The sequence below is a fragment of the Podarcis gaigeae genome, assembly GCF_964106915.1.
Source record: "Podarcis gaigeae genome assembly, chromosome: 10".
In the NCBI taxonomy this organism is placed as follows: domain Eukaryota; kingdom Metazoa; phylum Chordata; class Lepidosauria; order Squamata; family Lacertidae; genus Podarcis; species Podarcis gaigeae.
Genome location: NC_139686.1, coordinates 30,702,791 through 30,719,097, shown reverse-complemented (window position 1 = coordinate 30,719,097; position 16,307 = coordinate 30,702,791). Strand labels below are relative to the sequence as shown.

The following is a 16,307-nucleotide window of genomic DNA, read 5'->3' as shown; positions in this document are numbered from 1 at the left end:
GAATTTGGGGGAAAGTGAGGCTCATATTCAGACCAATATGGTAATCTGATTACTGCCATTTTCCAATTCCTAACTACATAACCCTCCAACAGAATTATTATTGTGCTATTTTCAATAATCTGACCAGGCAGATAAAAGCATTAACATGGAGTAAGTATATTAGACTTTGTTATATCGGAATAGTAATTATCATCAAACACATAAGATTCACAGCAGAAGAATAGAGTGCCTACATCAGAGATGGGGAATCTGGGATCCTCCAGATACTGCTAGACTCCCATCATCACTGACTGTTAGTCATCAGCTGGGGCTGATGGGAGTCTAACTGACATCTGGAGGGCCAGAGATTCCCACCCCTGCACTACATGCTTCTTGACCATTTAATGACGCAAACAGCCTAGTCCACTCTGATGAATACTGACATTTTACCTTGCCTCTGTTATCTACCTTACAAGGGACCAGGGAGCTTCAATTAGTGACTAATTACCTTGTGTTAGGTTGACAAAGGGGGGGGGGGTCCTCCATTGCTTCCTTGCCTACCATGCCATCTTTGCCCAAGATATAGTACTAATCCAATCAGGTGTGTAAAAATTTCCTCTATTACCATGCTAGAGCTGAAATAAACACCAGACATGGGCGCAGCACCATACCCTCATTCAGAAACCTATTTTTTAAATCTAAAAGTACATAGAATTGTTACAGAAATGGCAACTGGCAAGTACTCACTAGGTTTTATGGCATTTGGTGCAGTGGAGGGTCCATTTCCCCAACCTGTAGAAGCCCCTGTATCATCAGCTTCACCCCATCCAGGGCTGGTTTCATTTGGTTCACCCCAAGCAGCTGTACCATTATCTGGAGCAGGAGGTGTGCTTTTGTTCCAGACTTCATATAGAAAGAGTTTTCATTATGCACTTTTAATGAATTGAAGTTGCTTTCTGACATTTAGCACAGCATCAACTGAGAAAAATCTACATATTTCTATACTGCTGACCCCATTCTGTCATACTTTAGTGTTTGTTCTGACTCTTACACCACATGATTCTTAGTGTAAAAGAAAAACACACAAACAGTGTGATAATGTAATATTATTGTACTAAAATGAAAGTCTGATCCTATCCGCAAAACAAGCTCTGTCAATAATTAGATGTTCTATATGCTAAGGCAAAGACTTTAAGCAAATGTTTTTAAAATATACCTGAATGAGGTCAGAAAAATGGTAATATGAGAGGAAAATCATGTTACATTGAAATGTAACAAACTGTATATGCAGACACCTGCAGTTTGCTAGAAAAACCAAGGGTCTGCAATAGTTGAAAGTAAGAGAAACTGGGTGAGGGGAGGTGACTGGCAAGGAAGGATAAGCACTCCCTTTTTTCGATGCACATCACCCTTCCCAACACAGAAGGGGGCCTGGGTGCTTTGCTGCACCTAACTGCAGTTGAACATTCAACAAAAAAATGGCTTTTTACATAATGCTGCTGAATTACATTGTCATTTCTAGGGAAAGCAAAGTAATTCAAGAAAAATTGGATAATTTGAATCATTAACTAATCCTATTTGTTACTTTAAAACAGAGGTAGGGAATATGTTTGCCCTGGCAGGCCAAATCTTGATCTCCCCCAATTCCAACTTTGACAGGTAAGCCAGACCATCCACCGGTAAATCATCTGATGTCATAACCAGGTGATCGTTGAATGTTTTGGAAGTACTATGTGAAGAGTTTTGCAATTTCTGTGTTCAGTGCTTCCCAAGCACTTTGCAACAGCCCCCTCTGACAAAGTCCCATAATTATCTGCCCCACTGGTGGGGTAGTTGGGTATGGCTTGGATAAAACATCCTGGTGGGCCAAATGGAGAGATAGGGCAAGTCAAATTTGGCATGCAGGCCAAAGATACCCTACCCCTACTGTAAATTAACTGCAGGCCCAATGCTGCCTGTAGATGAAGCTATATATTTCTACTGAAGAAGCAAGGATGCAAACTGACTCACAAAAACCACCATTACTGGTAATGATGCATCTTGAGAGACAAGTCCCCTTACCCACAATCCAAAGATAATAGTGTACAGCAACAGACTGCATATACCAGTCAGCTTTGAAAGCACCAATCACCAGCTGGATAAGAGAGCTGAATTCAATACCCACAGACCCTTCACCACCATTCCCCAAGACAGTGATCAGGATGAGGCCCCAATTCAGCACTAAAATAGTACATGTGGTCCTGGAGGTTAAACAATGGGATCCAGCTATGGGAATCATGCACAAAGTTCCTGGTTCAGCAGGAAATACACATATACAGGTTGAGTCTTTTAAAAGAGGCCCCTTGGAACTTGTGTACTCTGTATCCACAGGTCCTCTTTTAAAGGACTCACCCTGTAGAAGCCTTCTACTGTTCACAGATTCCCTTGATAGTAACAAGTGGGTGTTTTAATTCAAAATTTTAGTGACAGTAAGCTGGTAGCTTGCAAAAACACCCTTTTAGGGCATAGCTTCAGCAGGTGTATTTGCACATATACACATACATTCAGCTTAAGTAATAGGATCAAGACTGCACATGGATGGGATCCTTGTGGTGACATACAGATGAAGTTTCAAGCACCACTGGCTGCAGATTGTTCTGTGTTAACACTATTCCCCCTTTCACAAGTTAAACACATTGGGGCTCCCCTCTCCCAGTTCCTGACACAGCAAACAGCCTTACTTGTGAACAGTGAACATTTCACATGAAGCCACCTCTTTGATATATGAAGTTGTGTCTCCATAATTTCAAATGACACAGACCTAGCTACAGAATGCGGGTACCCTCTCACCATATTTAGATCTGCATTTACTAGTTTGCATTACAATGAAGAAGGCAAATAAAAGGAATACCTGAGGGTGCTACTTTGCTGGGCCTTGGAGTTGGCAGATTCTGTTCTCGTGAAGCTTGTCCACCTTGTGAGTTCTTGTCCCACAGGTTCACATTCTTGTAGTTGTAACTGCTGGGATCTCCCCACGCTGAGGTGCCATCATCAATATCCATTTTTCGACTAATTGATTGGGGGGATGGTTCTTCCCAGCCACTGGGTTCCTCATCCTTTGAGGCAGTTGGCTGTGGCCCACTGTTCCAGTTAGGATTGGGTGACCTCCCATTTCCTGGAGGCTGTGGTGGTGGTGGGCCCCAGGAGGCAGGTGCTTCTGACTGCGGATGGTGTTGCTGTTGCTGATTATTCCAGGAATTGGCTTGTCTACCAGAATCATTCCATGCCGGAGTTCTTTTATTATTATCCCACCCTCCTTTTGAGGAACAGTTTGTATTTGCACCATTACCCCAAGTCCCAATCTCATTTTGACCAGCTTCACCCCAGCCTGACATCGACTTGTTTCCTGAACTTTCCCAGTTACTATTTTTTGTTTGGTCAACTTCCTCTCCCCAGCCATTCTTTCCAGAAGACCACCCTTGATTAGGTGGTCGTCCATTCCACCCTGGGTCTTTGTTGGAATTCTCATTCCAAGATGTTGTCACCTTTTCTTCTTGTCTTCCTCCTCCCCAATTAGAACAATTGTTCTTGAAATCATTCCATCCTCCAGTGTTTTTGGGATCTTTCCACTCTGTCGGAGCAGAGAGTTCACCCCATCCAGACTTGATTTGATTGCTTTGGCTGGGTGCATCTCCCCAGCCCCCTGAGCTCTTTGTCTGAATGGCAGAACTCTCCCACCCCTCAGTTCCTTTATCAGTCTTTCCCTCTGCCCTTGGCATCTCTTCTATGTCCCAAACAGTATCTTGCTTGATTTGAGTTTGACCCCAGCCAGTATTTGAAAGCACTCGGGGATCCAAATCAGTCCTGCTCAACAAAGTTTGCAAGACTGCTTGGCAATCAGGATGTGTAGGCCTATATGATCGACGTCCAGAATTGTGACTGTCACTACTTCCTGCTTTATGGTTGCTTCCAGTGCTTTGACCTCCAACCTCACTTCCTGTAGAGCTGGAAGATCTACCCCAACAGGGAGCCTGGGAATTGCCTTGGTTTTCAGGAAGGGGGTGGCCCTTTTGATTGTCCCATGCTCCAGTGCTAGAATTTGGTTGGTTTGGACCACTCCATTCTCCAATCTTCAATTCATCAGACCCAGACGGCTGTTTCCATTCTCCCTGAGACACCCCTGATGTCATTTTGTTCCCTTCACTCCATTTGTTTTCACTAGAGTGTTGAGGGCCAATGGTCCAAGACCCATCACCCGTAGACCTGTTACTGTTATCCCAAGAATCATTTCGTGACCCATTCGATTTTTGAACAGAAGCTCCCTTCCACGAGTCCTCCCTATCCTTTCCATTGTTCCCATGATTTCCAGAATTGCTTTGACCAGAGACACTGTCCATTCCAGAAGGCCCCCTAACTGTACCCCAAGACCCAACACTCCCAGTCTTTCTCTCTCCAGTGCTTTGTGAAGGGGCATCAGTGTTCCTGGAGGGGTTCCCAAAGCCCATTTCAAAGGACATTCCCTTATTCTCCATTGGGTTTGGTGAACTTAAGTTCAAGGAGTTAGTGTTTCCATTTTTTGGTCCATCAGTGTTGTGAATTTGAGCCTGTTCTCTGCCAGAGACAAAGTTAACACCCGCATTTTCCATCTTTGACTGCTGTTCCCTAGATGTCTGACCTGCTGTACTAATCTGTGCATTGGAGCCACCATTATCAGATTCTGAAGTCCCTTTCCTTGAATTGCCCTCCTGAATTAGTGCTGGCCAAGCAGATGGGTTGCTATTTGGGTTGAAATTGCTGAAGCCAGAACTGGGGCCAATTCTGTCCTGCCCACTCAAGTTCCTCCAGCTTGCTAGACCACTATTACTCTCTGCTGCAGGATTGGAAGATTGAACAGATTTAGCTTTAGGGTCAGATTTCCAGGCCCCAAGATTACATTCGTTACCAGAGCTTCCAGACTGGCACTGGTTTTTTCCTTTTCCTTTGTTACTAGTGGTGCTTCCTGGCAGAGTGCTCTTCTCCAAGCCAGGGTTCGAGGCACTGTTGTTGTCTGTGGTGTTCTCGGAAGAAGACTCAGTATCTTTGCTGGCAATACAAGGCCACTCTTCCATGTCAGACCTGTCTACAATCACCGCGTCCCAGACGTGAGTTGGGTTGGCATTGGTGCTGTTGGAGGAGGCTCCAGGACCCCAAGTGGAATTTGCATAATTTGAAGAAGCACCACCTCCTGTTGTTGAATCTAAAAGAATGAAACTTATTCACAATTATACATAAACACATGGAGAACGATAAACAGCACATACCAGTTATTTGCATTATTCTGAATTTTAAAGTATTTACAAGCCATCATTTATGACATTCACAATCACAAAATCTATGGTGCCCACTAACTGAGATGACTTTTTATAAGAATTTAACAAATTCATAGCCTGAATGGCACCTGGATGTTCAGAGGCAGTATGGCTTTGAATTCCAATCGATAGGGACAGACAATGGGAAGGCTTCAGTCTTCAGGCCTGCTTACAGGTTTTCCAGAGGCATGGAGCTAGTCCAATGCTGAACTAGGTAGACCTTGGCTTGATCAAGAAGGGCTACATTAATGTTCTTAACAATGTCACATTTAATTTTGTATGCATTATGTGCCATACTCAGTAAGGAAGAGTACCATATCAGGCCAAATAAAATACCTCCTAGTCCTGCAAATTGATAACTGGGCCATCATCAATTGTACCAATTAACTTTCAAGTTTAGCTTGTGAGAGAGGTGCAAATTAGATGAAAAAACAAAAAAAAGTACTTGTTTAAAGTTCCCCAAAGATAACATCTTTTGCAGATAAAAATAATAATCCTTAAAACATTTACATTCAGTTACCCTTTAAACACACTGAGGATCTGTTCACTTGGTACCTTCTGGGGAGAAATTTGAGCCCATCTCAAGTCTTGAGCATGCAAGTCTCTCTCCAAGGTAAAAGGGCAATGAAAAATCAGGTTTACCATAGATATCTGAACGCAGTATAATAACTGCCTTCTAGAACCAATATCTATCTCATCCAGCTTTCTGTGTCTGAAGAATTAGCTAGTTATCTTTGGGAAGCAAAGGGCAAACATGCTGCTCTTTCCTTGTTTATTCCTAGTATCCAATATTTAATGTGGAAGAGTGCATCTTATTATTTTAAAAGTCATGTGCATTTCTGAAAAAACTGCTTCTGCTTCTACTTGGGGGCCGTTTGTGATTTATATGACTAAACAACGTAATGGTTGACACAGTCCCACTACATTTATTTGGCAACATTCATGAATATTTGGTATGCTTGGTAAATATACGGAAGATATATTTATATAATTCATTCTTTTAGACTTTCTATTATTATTTTCTTATCTTGTAATTTTATTCTTCCTGTTTTTATGACTGTTTTTAAGTACAGATAGGATGAACCTTCAGAATCAGCAGCTTGCTGCAATCTGCACTTTGGAACTTTCTTCTTTATTAGTGCCACTTACTTTTAAGGAAAGGGCTAGTGCTGTGATGTTTTTATTGTATGTGATCTTTAATGTGTATATATTTTAATTCTACTAATGCTTTTTAAACAAAATATTATAAAAAGATATTTAAGGCAGACTGTGAACATGTTTTTCTTTTTGCTATCATGGCTACCACCTGTTGAGACCTGAACGCCATGAACCTAGCATCTTGTAGTTGTGAATTCCATGCTAATTAATTGCATGTGCTATTTTGAAGTACCTCCTTTTGTCAGACCTAAGTGTTCTGGTAACCAATTTTAATCAGGAGAAGCAAACTTCCATTATAATTAAAGAAAAATTACTTTATACATATTTGTCACCGTTCATCATTTTGTAAAAAAATGTAACACTCGCCTTCATTAGACTCCAAATTCATTAGACTATCCACATATAAGGAAGGTGCCCAGAGTTTAAGGATTTTAATTTCCCTTTTTCTATTCCTACAACATCACTTTTTAAGATGGGCTACCTCCCTATCTACCCAATCAAAAACTGTCTTGAAACAATTCAGGAGGATGTTGTTGTTGTTGGCACCCGGCTGTCTCAACAGACAATGGAGTGTGCCTCTGGGGGTTATCAGCACTGAAGTGACCTCCCCGGGGTGCAAGCCTGGGCAGTGTGTATGGAGGTCCTGGGCTGCCCAGACAACAATACCCCCCACCCTCAGCCTTGCTGATGTGGTCTAAAGGAAAGAGGAGCAATACATTTGGCACCAGCTTGGCTGCAGGAGTTGCCAGGAGGCTTACCATCCAACAGTCTTAGGAACTCCACTCTGGATTTGTGTAGGGTTTACTCCTTAGCCTTTTCTTGAAGATATTTGGCAAGAAAATAGAGGGTTAGGATCACATAATGTCGAACTCAAACCCAAAGGGAAATAACAAAAGCTTTCCTACCTGTTGCAGTCCCACTGTCACATGGCAGCAGCACTCCTGTTGTTACTAGTTGTGCGTTGTTTGGATTTACTCCAGGTGCTGGAGAAGGAGGTGGCCCTACTCCACTCCCAAGGAGCATACAAGATGGCGGAGGGGGCTGCCCACGTTTCAGTAACACTTTGTGGTCCTGCTGGCAACGGAATCGCGGCGGCACCTCCCGAGGCATGTAGCGGGCGGCGCTTGGCGGTTGACCGTTCGGCACTGCCACCCTTTTGGCATTGTTGCCACCATTGACTGGTGGCGATGGAGAGCTGCCAATTGGGCTGGCGGTCACTGGTTGGCTTAAACTTGGTTTCGTTGCTTCGGGCACTACAACAAAATATGTAAATAGGTGTTCTGAATTGTTTTGCAAGCTGAACAATATGAAAGGCTATATTTAAAATTATTTATGAAAAAACATTTTTAGTATTAAAATATATTTCATGCCCTGATCCTATGAAGCTAATAAGGGTAGAAGAACTTTGTTTTAAGAAAGAAGTGGAAAATGATCTGCTCAAAGACCAAAAAAACTTATTGTAAATTTTAGAAAAATTAAAAGTCTTTTACCTTTGGTTTTTTGATCTGTGACCTGTAAGTGAAATCAGAAGAATAAATAAAAATAGCCTTATTAACATTAACTAAGTTAAGCCTGTGTTAAAGGTAAACTTGTGTTACATTTAGGCATATTTGTATATGCCTAAACGTAACCTGTTTAGGCATATACAAATATTAAAATGGTCAAACAACTTGTCTTTTTCAGTATTTATACATATTGTTTAGCAAAAGATTCTTCCTCCTTTTCAAATATCTAGGCATTTCTTTCATTTTGCAAGTAAGCAGACAAAAGAAAACTGATACTAATGTATGTACTAGAACCCAGATAACAGGAATATTTGACACAAGATAGGCAAGAAAAATTACTTTGTCTAACAACTGAAGTGTTTGCTCAACAGAACTGTAATAAATGGCTAAGGGTAAAAGTAAAGGACCCCTGGATGGTTAAGTCCAGTCAAAGGCAACTATGGAGTGCGGCGCTCATCTCACTTCAGGCCGAGGAAGCGGGTGTTTGTCCACAGACAGCTTTCCGGGTCATGTGGCCATCATTACTAAACCGCTTCTGGCTAAATGGAACACAGTGACGGAAGCCAGGGCACATGGAAACGCCATTTACCTCCTTCCACAGCAGTACCTATTTATCTACTTGCACTGGTGTGCTTTCGAACTACTAGGTTGGCAGAAGCTGGGACAATGCTCACCCCAACACACGGATTCGAAGAGCCGACTTCCCGATTGGAAAGTCCAAGAGACTCAGTGGTTTAGATCACAGCGCCACCCTCCTCCCCCGTTCTAAGAAACAGAGCATCTTAAAGTACAAGCCTATTTTCTTCCCAGTAATAGATTATCTGAAGAACCACTGCTTTAACAAATTTCAAGTAAGTAAACATGAGCAAGGATACAGATTCTTATACAAGGCAACGTAACACCTGAAGGGGCTACCTCAATGCAGCATATACGCCACGGCTTTCCAACACTGAAGTGAAAAAACATTGGAATTCTAGAACTATTAGATTTCCAACAACTCAACAAATGTTGCAGGGACAAACTGTGCTGAAAGTCTGACTAGGGTAAACACAATGCCACTAAAAGCTTTTCAGTAAGTCAAACCAATGTGAATAAAATGCTTAGAAAACAAGACTCTGAATACAATTATTCAAGATTTCTACGACTAGGAAGTTTCCTTAAACTCTGTGTTATTATAAACTTCGAACCTTTTGATAAAGAACACTTTACACAACAATGGGGAAAAAATAGTTGAGTTTTAACTATCTCTTCTTAAAATAATTGTGGTTGGTGCAGTGTTACAGTATAGTACAATGTGAGTTTATTGTTTGCACCAACCTAGCCAAATCTCTCTTGTAAAATAAACACACATGCAAACAATGGCGGAGCTTCATGCTCCGGCACTGGGGGCGGAGAGCAGGTGGGGGAGTGGTTGGTGCACGTCCCGGGAGGCATGATTTGCCGCCTGCGGCGGCGTGGTGCCCAGCGCGTGCGTGGGGGGGGGGGAGCCGCAATGGCACCCCACCAGGATCAGGCTGCCTGGGGCAGTGCATTCCCCCCCGCACCCCTCTTCCTCCGCCAGTGCATGCAAAACACCTCTTTTCCCATGTCCATCATTCCAACTGAGAAAAACACAGTATAATTCACCTTATTATTTGATACAGGACTGCCCACAAACAACTCTGCCTGATTTACGTTAGTAATGGGGCTTAAAAGAGTTAGCAAAAGATTACGGTATAGAACCCCGTTTTTTAACGAGTGCTTCCTGTTTATTTACCATTTCAAGAAGCAGGCACTAAAAGGCTGCAAGCAGACATGAGCTCCAAATCCAGAAATAAAAACCCTTTGAGAGGCCAGTTTGAGCACAAGTATTGAAGAGAACACACAGGTTCTAGTCATCGCTCCTCAAATAGCTCAAGACGAAGGCTCCTCCCCTCTGCTGGGTTATGCAGGATGCTTTAAGATGCTTCCTGGAGGAGGAACCATCCTGTTCTCCCCAGACTGGCCCTGTCTCACAAGTGAACGTGGTTCTCCTGAGCTCACATAGTGCTCAGTTTTGGCAGATGCATAAATTTGTATTTTGTAGTTTTGCTTTTATTTTATTTATTTTTACTGGAAACCCATTCACACCTTTGCGCTGCCCCAACTCCAACCCACCAACTTTGTTTGCTTAACAGGAAAGTGGGGGTGGGAAGGCCTCAGTCAAGACAGGGCATAAGGGGCCAAGCAGTCAAAAGAAAAGCTCAGAGAGCGGTGGGAAGAAATTTTGCGGCAGTAACTGGTGTGTGCCTGCCCTAGACGCTGGCACAGTGTTGTTGTTGTTTTAATTTAACAGAGTCACAGGAGAGTGGTTGGGGCAGAGTGTGCCAATCCGTCTGAGAAGCCAACACATTTTCCTTTCCAATACTGGGAGAAAATGTCCAAAAGAGGATGCAGGCAAGCAGCACCCTCCCTGCACTTTCCTACCCAAGGCAGGAGGGACTGCAAGCTCACATTACAATGGCTGTAAGGGCATCTACTCACTCACTCAGGAGGACTTCAGAACAGAGGGAGACCCCAGACAAGAGTAGGCGCTGCTAACCCTGATCCTGTGGCCATGATTTGTCCAGATTCTTAACCTGGGTTAGGGGCATAGTGGCTCAGGAAGCACAAGGGGCAAGCCCCCCCCCCCACTACTGAGTTAAGACTCTCACTACTGTCCTGTCTGTCCCCCCCGTCAATCCCATGGGTTTTTGGTTTAAAAAGGGGGGGGGGAGACTAAGGGGGGACATGACTGTCATTCATAAAATTATTAACTAGGCAGTGAAAAATGGAAAGAATGTCATCTTTCTTATAACACTAATTTTGGGAGGTCACTTACCACTGACTGGGAATAGATTATGGGCAGACAATAAGAAGGGCTTTACACAAAGTACAGGTTACATGGAATTCACTGTCATAATACGTAGAGATGGCCAGTGGCTTAGATGTCTTTATGCATTTGTCTAATCCCTTTCTAGAGGAAAATTATAATGGAAGCAATCAGTCACTATAGTTAAATAGCATCTCCAAGCTCAGAGGCAGCATGACGCTGAATATCAGTTTGGGGGGGGGTGAAGGAGGGAAGCCTGTATTTAAGTTGATCAAATGGTGTAGTGTGTACTGTTAAGGAATACTGTTATAGAATACTGTTGAGGACTGTTGAGGAAAGGTGGTGAGAAGGGGTGTTTTGCAGCTGTTGATTATTATTTAAAAATAAAGATAAGCAAAGATATTGTGGGAAAAGCTTTTATTCCATCGCCCCAGTAGCTGCGCAAACTCGGTTGGTGAAGAAGATCCAACATAAAGAATCAAGATGCCATTTCCCAAGGCTGACAACAGAATCAGTACCTGTATCCTCTGTGTTGTATTTTCATAGGATTGGGAGTAGGGCTGGGGGGAATGATCCAGTACCACCAAGACACTCAGGAAAGTGGCTCACTAAGTTACTGAAAAGTTTCTATTACTTCTATGACTTAAGGTGCCTTTGACAGCTGCCATAATGGAAGCTCTGATTCCAATCTGTTATCTCTGAAGACTTAAGGTACCCACGCGATAAATACGCAATAATGGTTTGAAGCTTCTATAGCCTATTTTCAACACTGCATACATGGAGTACTGTACCTATGGACCAGCAAGCTAACATCTGTAAAGAGCCACAGTATAAAGCACTGATGTAGAAGGCCAGTGAGCAGCAAAAAAGGTGGTTTGTTATTACACTATTAATGGGAACACCTTGCCCCGCCTGTGCCTCCAGGTGACAGTGCTTAGAAATCACCTCCTGTCTCTGCAGTCATCTCAAAGAGAATGGGTTGGTGCTAAATCGATGTTCTGTCTCTCCTGGCTCATCAAGAAGATCTAGATCAAAAAGATGGGTGGTTTTTCAGGCAGTATTGAATATTCCTGCCTACGTCAAACTTCACATTTAATAGGTCTGAGGAATTAAGAGCTAGTTTTTTGTACAGTAAACCAGAAAGAGCAACATAAAAAGATGTAAAAATGCCATCAATTTTTACTTTAAAGGTCTTTGCTCACCAGAATTTAAGAGGCCCTGCTCAAATATACATCATTAGCCACAACAAATCTTTATGAGTGCTTTTCTAAGGCTGAAGATTCTATTGTTCTGACATATCAGGTCCTGGGGAAGTAGACCAACAAGAGGAGAAAAGGCCTCAACAATTTTTAGATGCTGCTGCTTCAAGAGATACATCATCTAAGGCCCATTTTTTGTGTGCCCCCTCCAGAAGAGGTCTGGAGAGTAGCAACACAAGAATGGGTCTTTTCTAGGGTGGCTTCCCATTTGTGGAATATGCTCCCCAAGGAAACTCACCTGGCACCTTCATTACAAATCTTTAGGCGCCAGGTGGAAATGTTTCTCTAAAACCAGCCCTCTGGCTGATTAAACATTATATGGCCTTTTAAATGTGTCTTTGGAATTACTGGTTTGTTTGGTTTTTATGTATTTTGTGTTCTCATTTTGCATTTTTATGTTATGAAGCACCCTGTGATCTTCAGATGAAGAACCATATACTATACAAATTTAAACAGTAATAGTAATAAATGCAGCATGGGAGAGTGACTAGAGTGTTCAAATCCCCACTCATCCATGAAGTTGACTAAATTATGTTGTGCCAGCCTAACTTACCTCACTGGGTTAATGTAAGGATAAAATTAAGGCGGGGGGGGGGGGTGCAGAGTGTGTATGCAGCCTTGAGCTTCTTGGAAGAAAGTGCCCTAGAATCTTTCAGAAACTGCTTATGCAAAGTTAACTTCCATCACGCTAACCTTTTAGTTATTTGAGACTGTTAACTAGTATATAGATAGAGGTGATCCAGCTGACATTATGAACTTTGACTTTCAAAAGGCTTTTGACAAAGTACTTCACAAATACTTTCAGGTATGTTTAGCAATCATGAACAAGAAGCAAGGTCCTCTTTATGGATCAGTAACTGACAAGAAACATGAAGCAGAAAGATGGAAATGTGGAAAATCGAGTCCTCCAAGAATAAGTACTGAGACATGTGTTATTTAACTTGATCATAGTCTACAGCTAGGGACAAGCAGTGATGTAATCATTTTTACTGGTGATACTAAATAGTTGAAGGTGATTAAAACAAAAAGGATTGTGGAGATCTCCAAAAGTTATCGCCAAACTGGGTGAACGGGCAGTAAAATGGCAAATACATTTCAATGTAAGCAAGTGTAAAATTTCACATGTTTGTTCATGCAGTGTTGGTGACTGATCAGAAACAAGACCTATGGGTCATAATGAAGAATTTGATGAAGCAGCTGTGTGTGTGCCAGCTGTGAAAATGGTTAATTCTATGCTAGGAATCGTCAGAAAAGTGGTTGAAAACTAAAGTGTCAACATCATAATACCATTATCCAAATCTATAGTGTGATTTATTTGGAATACAGTGGTACCTTGGGTTATGAACTTAATTCGTTCTGGAGATCTGTTCTTAACCTGAAACCGTTCTTAACCTGAGGCGTGCTTTTGCTAATGGGGCCTCCTGCTGCTGCTGGCGCACAATGTCCGTTCTCATCCTGGGGCAAAGTTCTCAACCCAAGATACTACTTCCGGGTTAGCAGAGTTTGTAACCCAAAGTGTTTGAAACCCAAAGCATTTGTAACACGAGGTACCACTGTACTGTGTACCATTCTGGGTCATTTTACCTCAAAAAGTGTATTATAGAGTTGGAAAGGGTTCAGGAAAGGGCACCTCTACTATAAAGAAAGGTTACAACATTTTGGATTTTTTTGTTTAAAGGTATATAAAGTTATACATGGTGCAGAGAAAGTATAGAAAAATTCTCTCTCTCTCTCTCTCTCTCTCTCTCTCTCTCTCTCTCATAACACTAGAACTCGTGAACATCCATTGGAGTCAAATGCTGGAAGACTTGGAACAAAAATAAGACAGGACTTGTTCACAAGTGCATAGTTAAGTCATGGAATCTGCTCCCATAGAAGGCAGTGATGATCACCAACTTGGATGGCTTTAAAAAGAGGATTAGATAAATTCCTGGAGGACACAGCTATAAAAAGCTACTAGCCAAGATGACTATTATGTTCTGTCTCCATTGCTGGTGACAGCAAACCTCTGACTACCAGTTTTGGGAAGCATAAGAGGGGGAGAATGCCATTGGACTCACAGGCATTGAGTTGGCCACTGTGAGAACAGGATGCTGGTCTATATGGACCACTAGTCTGATCCAGAAGGCTCTTCCTATGTTCTTAAATGTGGGGTACAAGTGTAAAAATTAAAATAACCCCCCCCCCCAACATGGGCTGTAGACAAAACGCTGTTTCTGCATGTGCTTTAATGAAGGCAATGTATGAGTCAATAATCCCAGGACCTCAGCCACAGGAGTTTGGGAACCACTCCAAGCAGTTTCAATTCATGTGCTCAAGTAATAAAGCTAAGAGAAGCACAAAGGGTCTCGCACTTACCAATGTAAAATACATCTTGGGAACACTTCTCGGATCTATAAATAGATTTATTTAAAGCAATCTTATAATTTGCTACTCACCTGCATGTCTGAGAAAGCAGCAATTGTTGCCAGACAAGCACCCAAGTTATAAACGACACAGAGGAAACCAGCTGCTTTTACAGCTCGATCAACACTGATCTATGTTTAATATGGCATGGCTGAGATGATTGCATGCAAACCTCAAAATAAATCCTCTTCTAGCTTTAAAGGAAAAGGATTCTAACTAGAAAATACAGAAGATGAGCTGAGATGTACATGCAGCATTGCTGGGGTGGGTGAGTGAGAATATAGTAGTTGCAGTAATCATAGTGCCTGATGCTCACTGGTCAACTATTATAAATGGATGACCTTACAAAGTATGATCAAACAAATACCTGGCTTACCTTCTGAGTAGATTCCTTCTTTTTCTTATCCTCTTTCTTTCTTCTCTTGTCTTCCATTAACTGTTCTTCCTTTTCTTGCTCCTTCTCTCTGTTAAAAGTTTAAAATTAAAAAGTTATTCCTAAATATATGCTTTATACAAAAAAAAAGCCAAATCCTCTGCAATAGAAAAGAGATGCTGGCTACCTCTATACTGTGTAAAACACCATATAATACCTAACTTGAAGAGTCAGCCCTCCCATATAAATCAACCAGAAGCCTGTCACTGGAGGGTACGGAGGGTAGCAAAAAGAGAAAGGCTCCGCATTTGTGGGAAATTCTCCCCAGGGAAACACACCTCACACCAACAATGTCTGCTTTCCTGCTTGCACAGGCTTTCAGTCTTTGAGCATAGTGTAGTATGATTTATAATCATGATATTCTTCTTTCAGTGGAATGGGGTAGGATATGTCATTTTTATTCTTGTTAAATAAAAACCTTTAGAAATTTTTGTTCTATTGTATTTTATTCTATATATTTGGTTTTAAATTACTGAGAAAGCTATTCAGCATTTTATATATTTGTAAGTTGCTTACAGACATTTTGTAGACTGCATTAAATGAATGCAATAAAAAATCCTGATCATCAATTGCAGGCTGTCCGCTTTGGGTCTAAAGTCAAAATATGATCCAATTTTTGAGTTAGATTCCCACACAAATTATTTAATATACCAGCATAAATCCAAAAAACTGCAAGCAAACTGGGAGAATTTGCAGAGCTTCTGATTTCCTTTAAGCTTACACCTCACCATTACTGACAGTCAAAATACAAACTGATCTTTAAACTTAACAGTTGGTTTGCCTCTTTGCTCAGGCAAAAATTCTAAGGAAAATTCCATATGCATGGTCCTCCACCATGTACACACATACCATCCTTTGGCTGTTAATGCTCTAGTAGTAATAATGATCCAAGATCATTCCCAGAAACTGGTACTAAGAAGCTACTATTCTATCTCATGACCTTGATATGCAGAATGCCACATGCCCATCATGTCCCCCACACAGCTCTTAGTGGAAAGCAACATGTTTTCCTTTGGTCTAATGGCCACAGGGCACACAAATGGCTTGCAATATACAAGCATGCAAAGTCATCAGTCTTCTCACCTTCTGTTTTTTCTGTTTTTCTGCATACCCAGATTGTTTTATGGGCATGCAGAAACTACCCACTTCTCTCTGAAAAGGCCTATTTCATTGCCATACTGGTCAGCACTGGGCCATTCACTTCACTATCAGATGACTCATTCGCACAGGCAAACAGACTACTGATGCTGCAGGTACTTAGTGATGAATACGACTGTGTGAACCAACCCCTAAAAGGGAGCTAAAAGATCCTTGTGCATTTCTTCTCCATTCTCCCTCCTGTGTTTACTGTGCAAAAAATGAATAACCTCATTTCACTTTTAACCAACAGTAGCTACATAACCAAATTTC

General features: G+C 41.8%; 1 protein-coding gene across 22 annotated transcripts in view; it reads right to left on the bottom strand.

Annotated features, from left to right (window-relative positions):
* TNRC6B (trinucleotide repeat containing adaptor 6B) overlaps nucleotides 1-16,307 on the bottom strand; it is a 97,389-nt gene that overhangs the window by 38,402 nt on the left and 42,680 nt on the right. For 13 of the 22 annotated variants that reach the window (XM_083701748.1, XM_083701763.1, XM_083701764.1 and 10 more), the window contains 5 exons: nucleotides 14,841-14,928; nucleotides 7,955-7,976; nucleotides 7,370-7,717; nucleotides 2,870-5,194; nucleotides 727-882 (listed from right to left, as the gene is read on the bottom strand). In XM_083701748.1, coding sequence (XP_083557874.1) covers nucleotides 727-882; nucleotides 2,870-5,194; nucleotides 7,370-7,717; nucleotides 7,955-7,976; nucleotides 14,841-14,928 — 2,939 coding nt within the window. The remainder of the gene's footprint in view (nucleotides 1-726; nucleotides 883-2,869; nucleotides 5,195-7,369; nucleotides 7,718-7,954; nucleotides 7,977-14,840; nucleotides 14,929-16,307) is intronic. The other 9 variants (XM_083701750.1, XM_083701769.1, XM_083701749.1 and 6 more) reach the window with 1 other exon arrangement.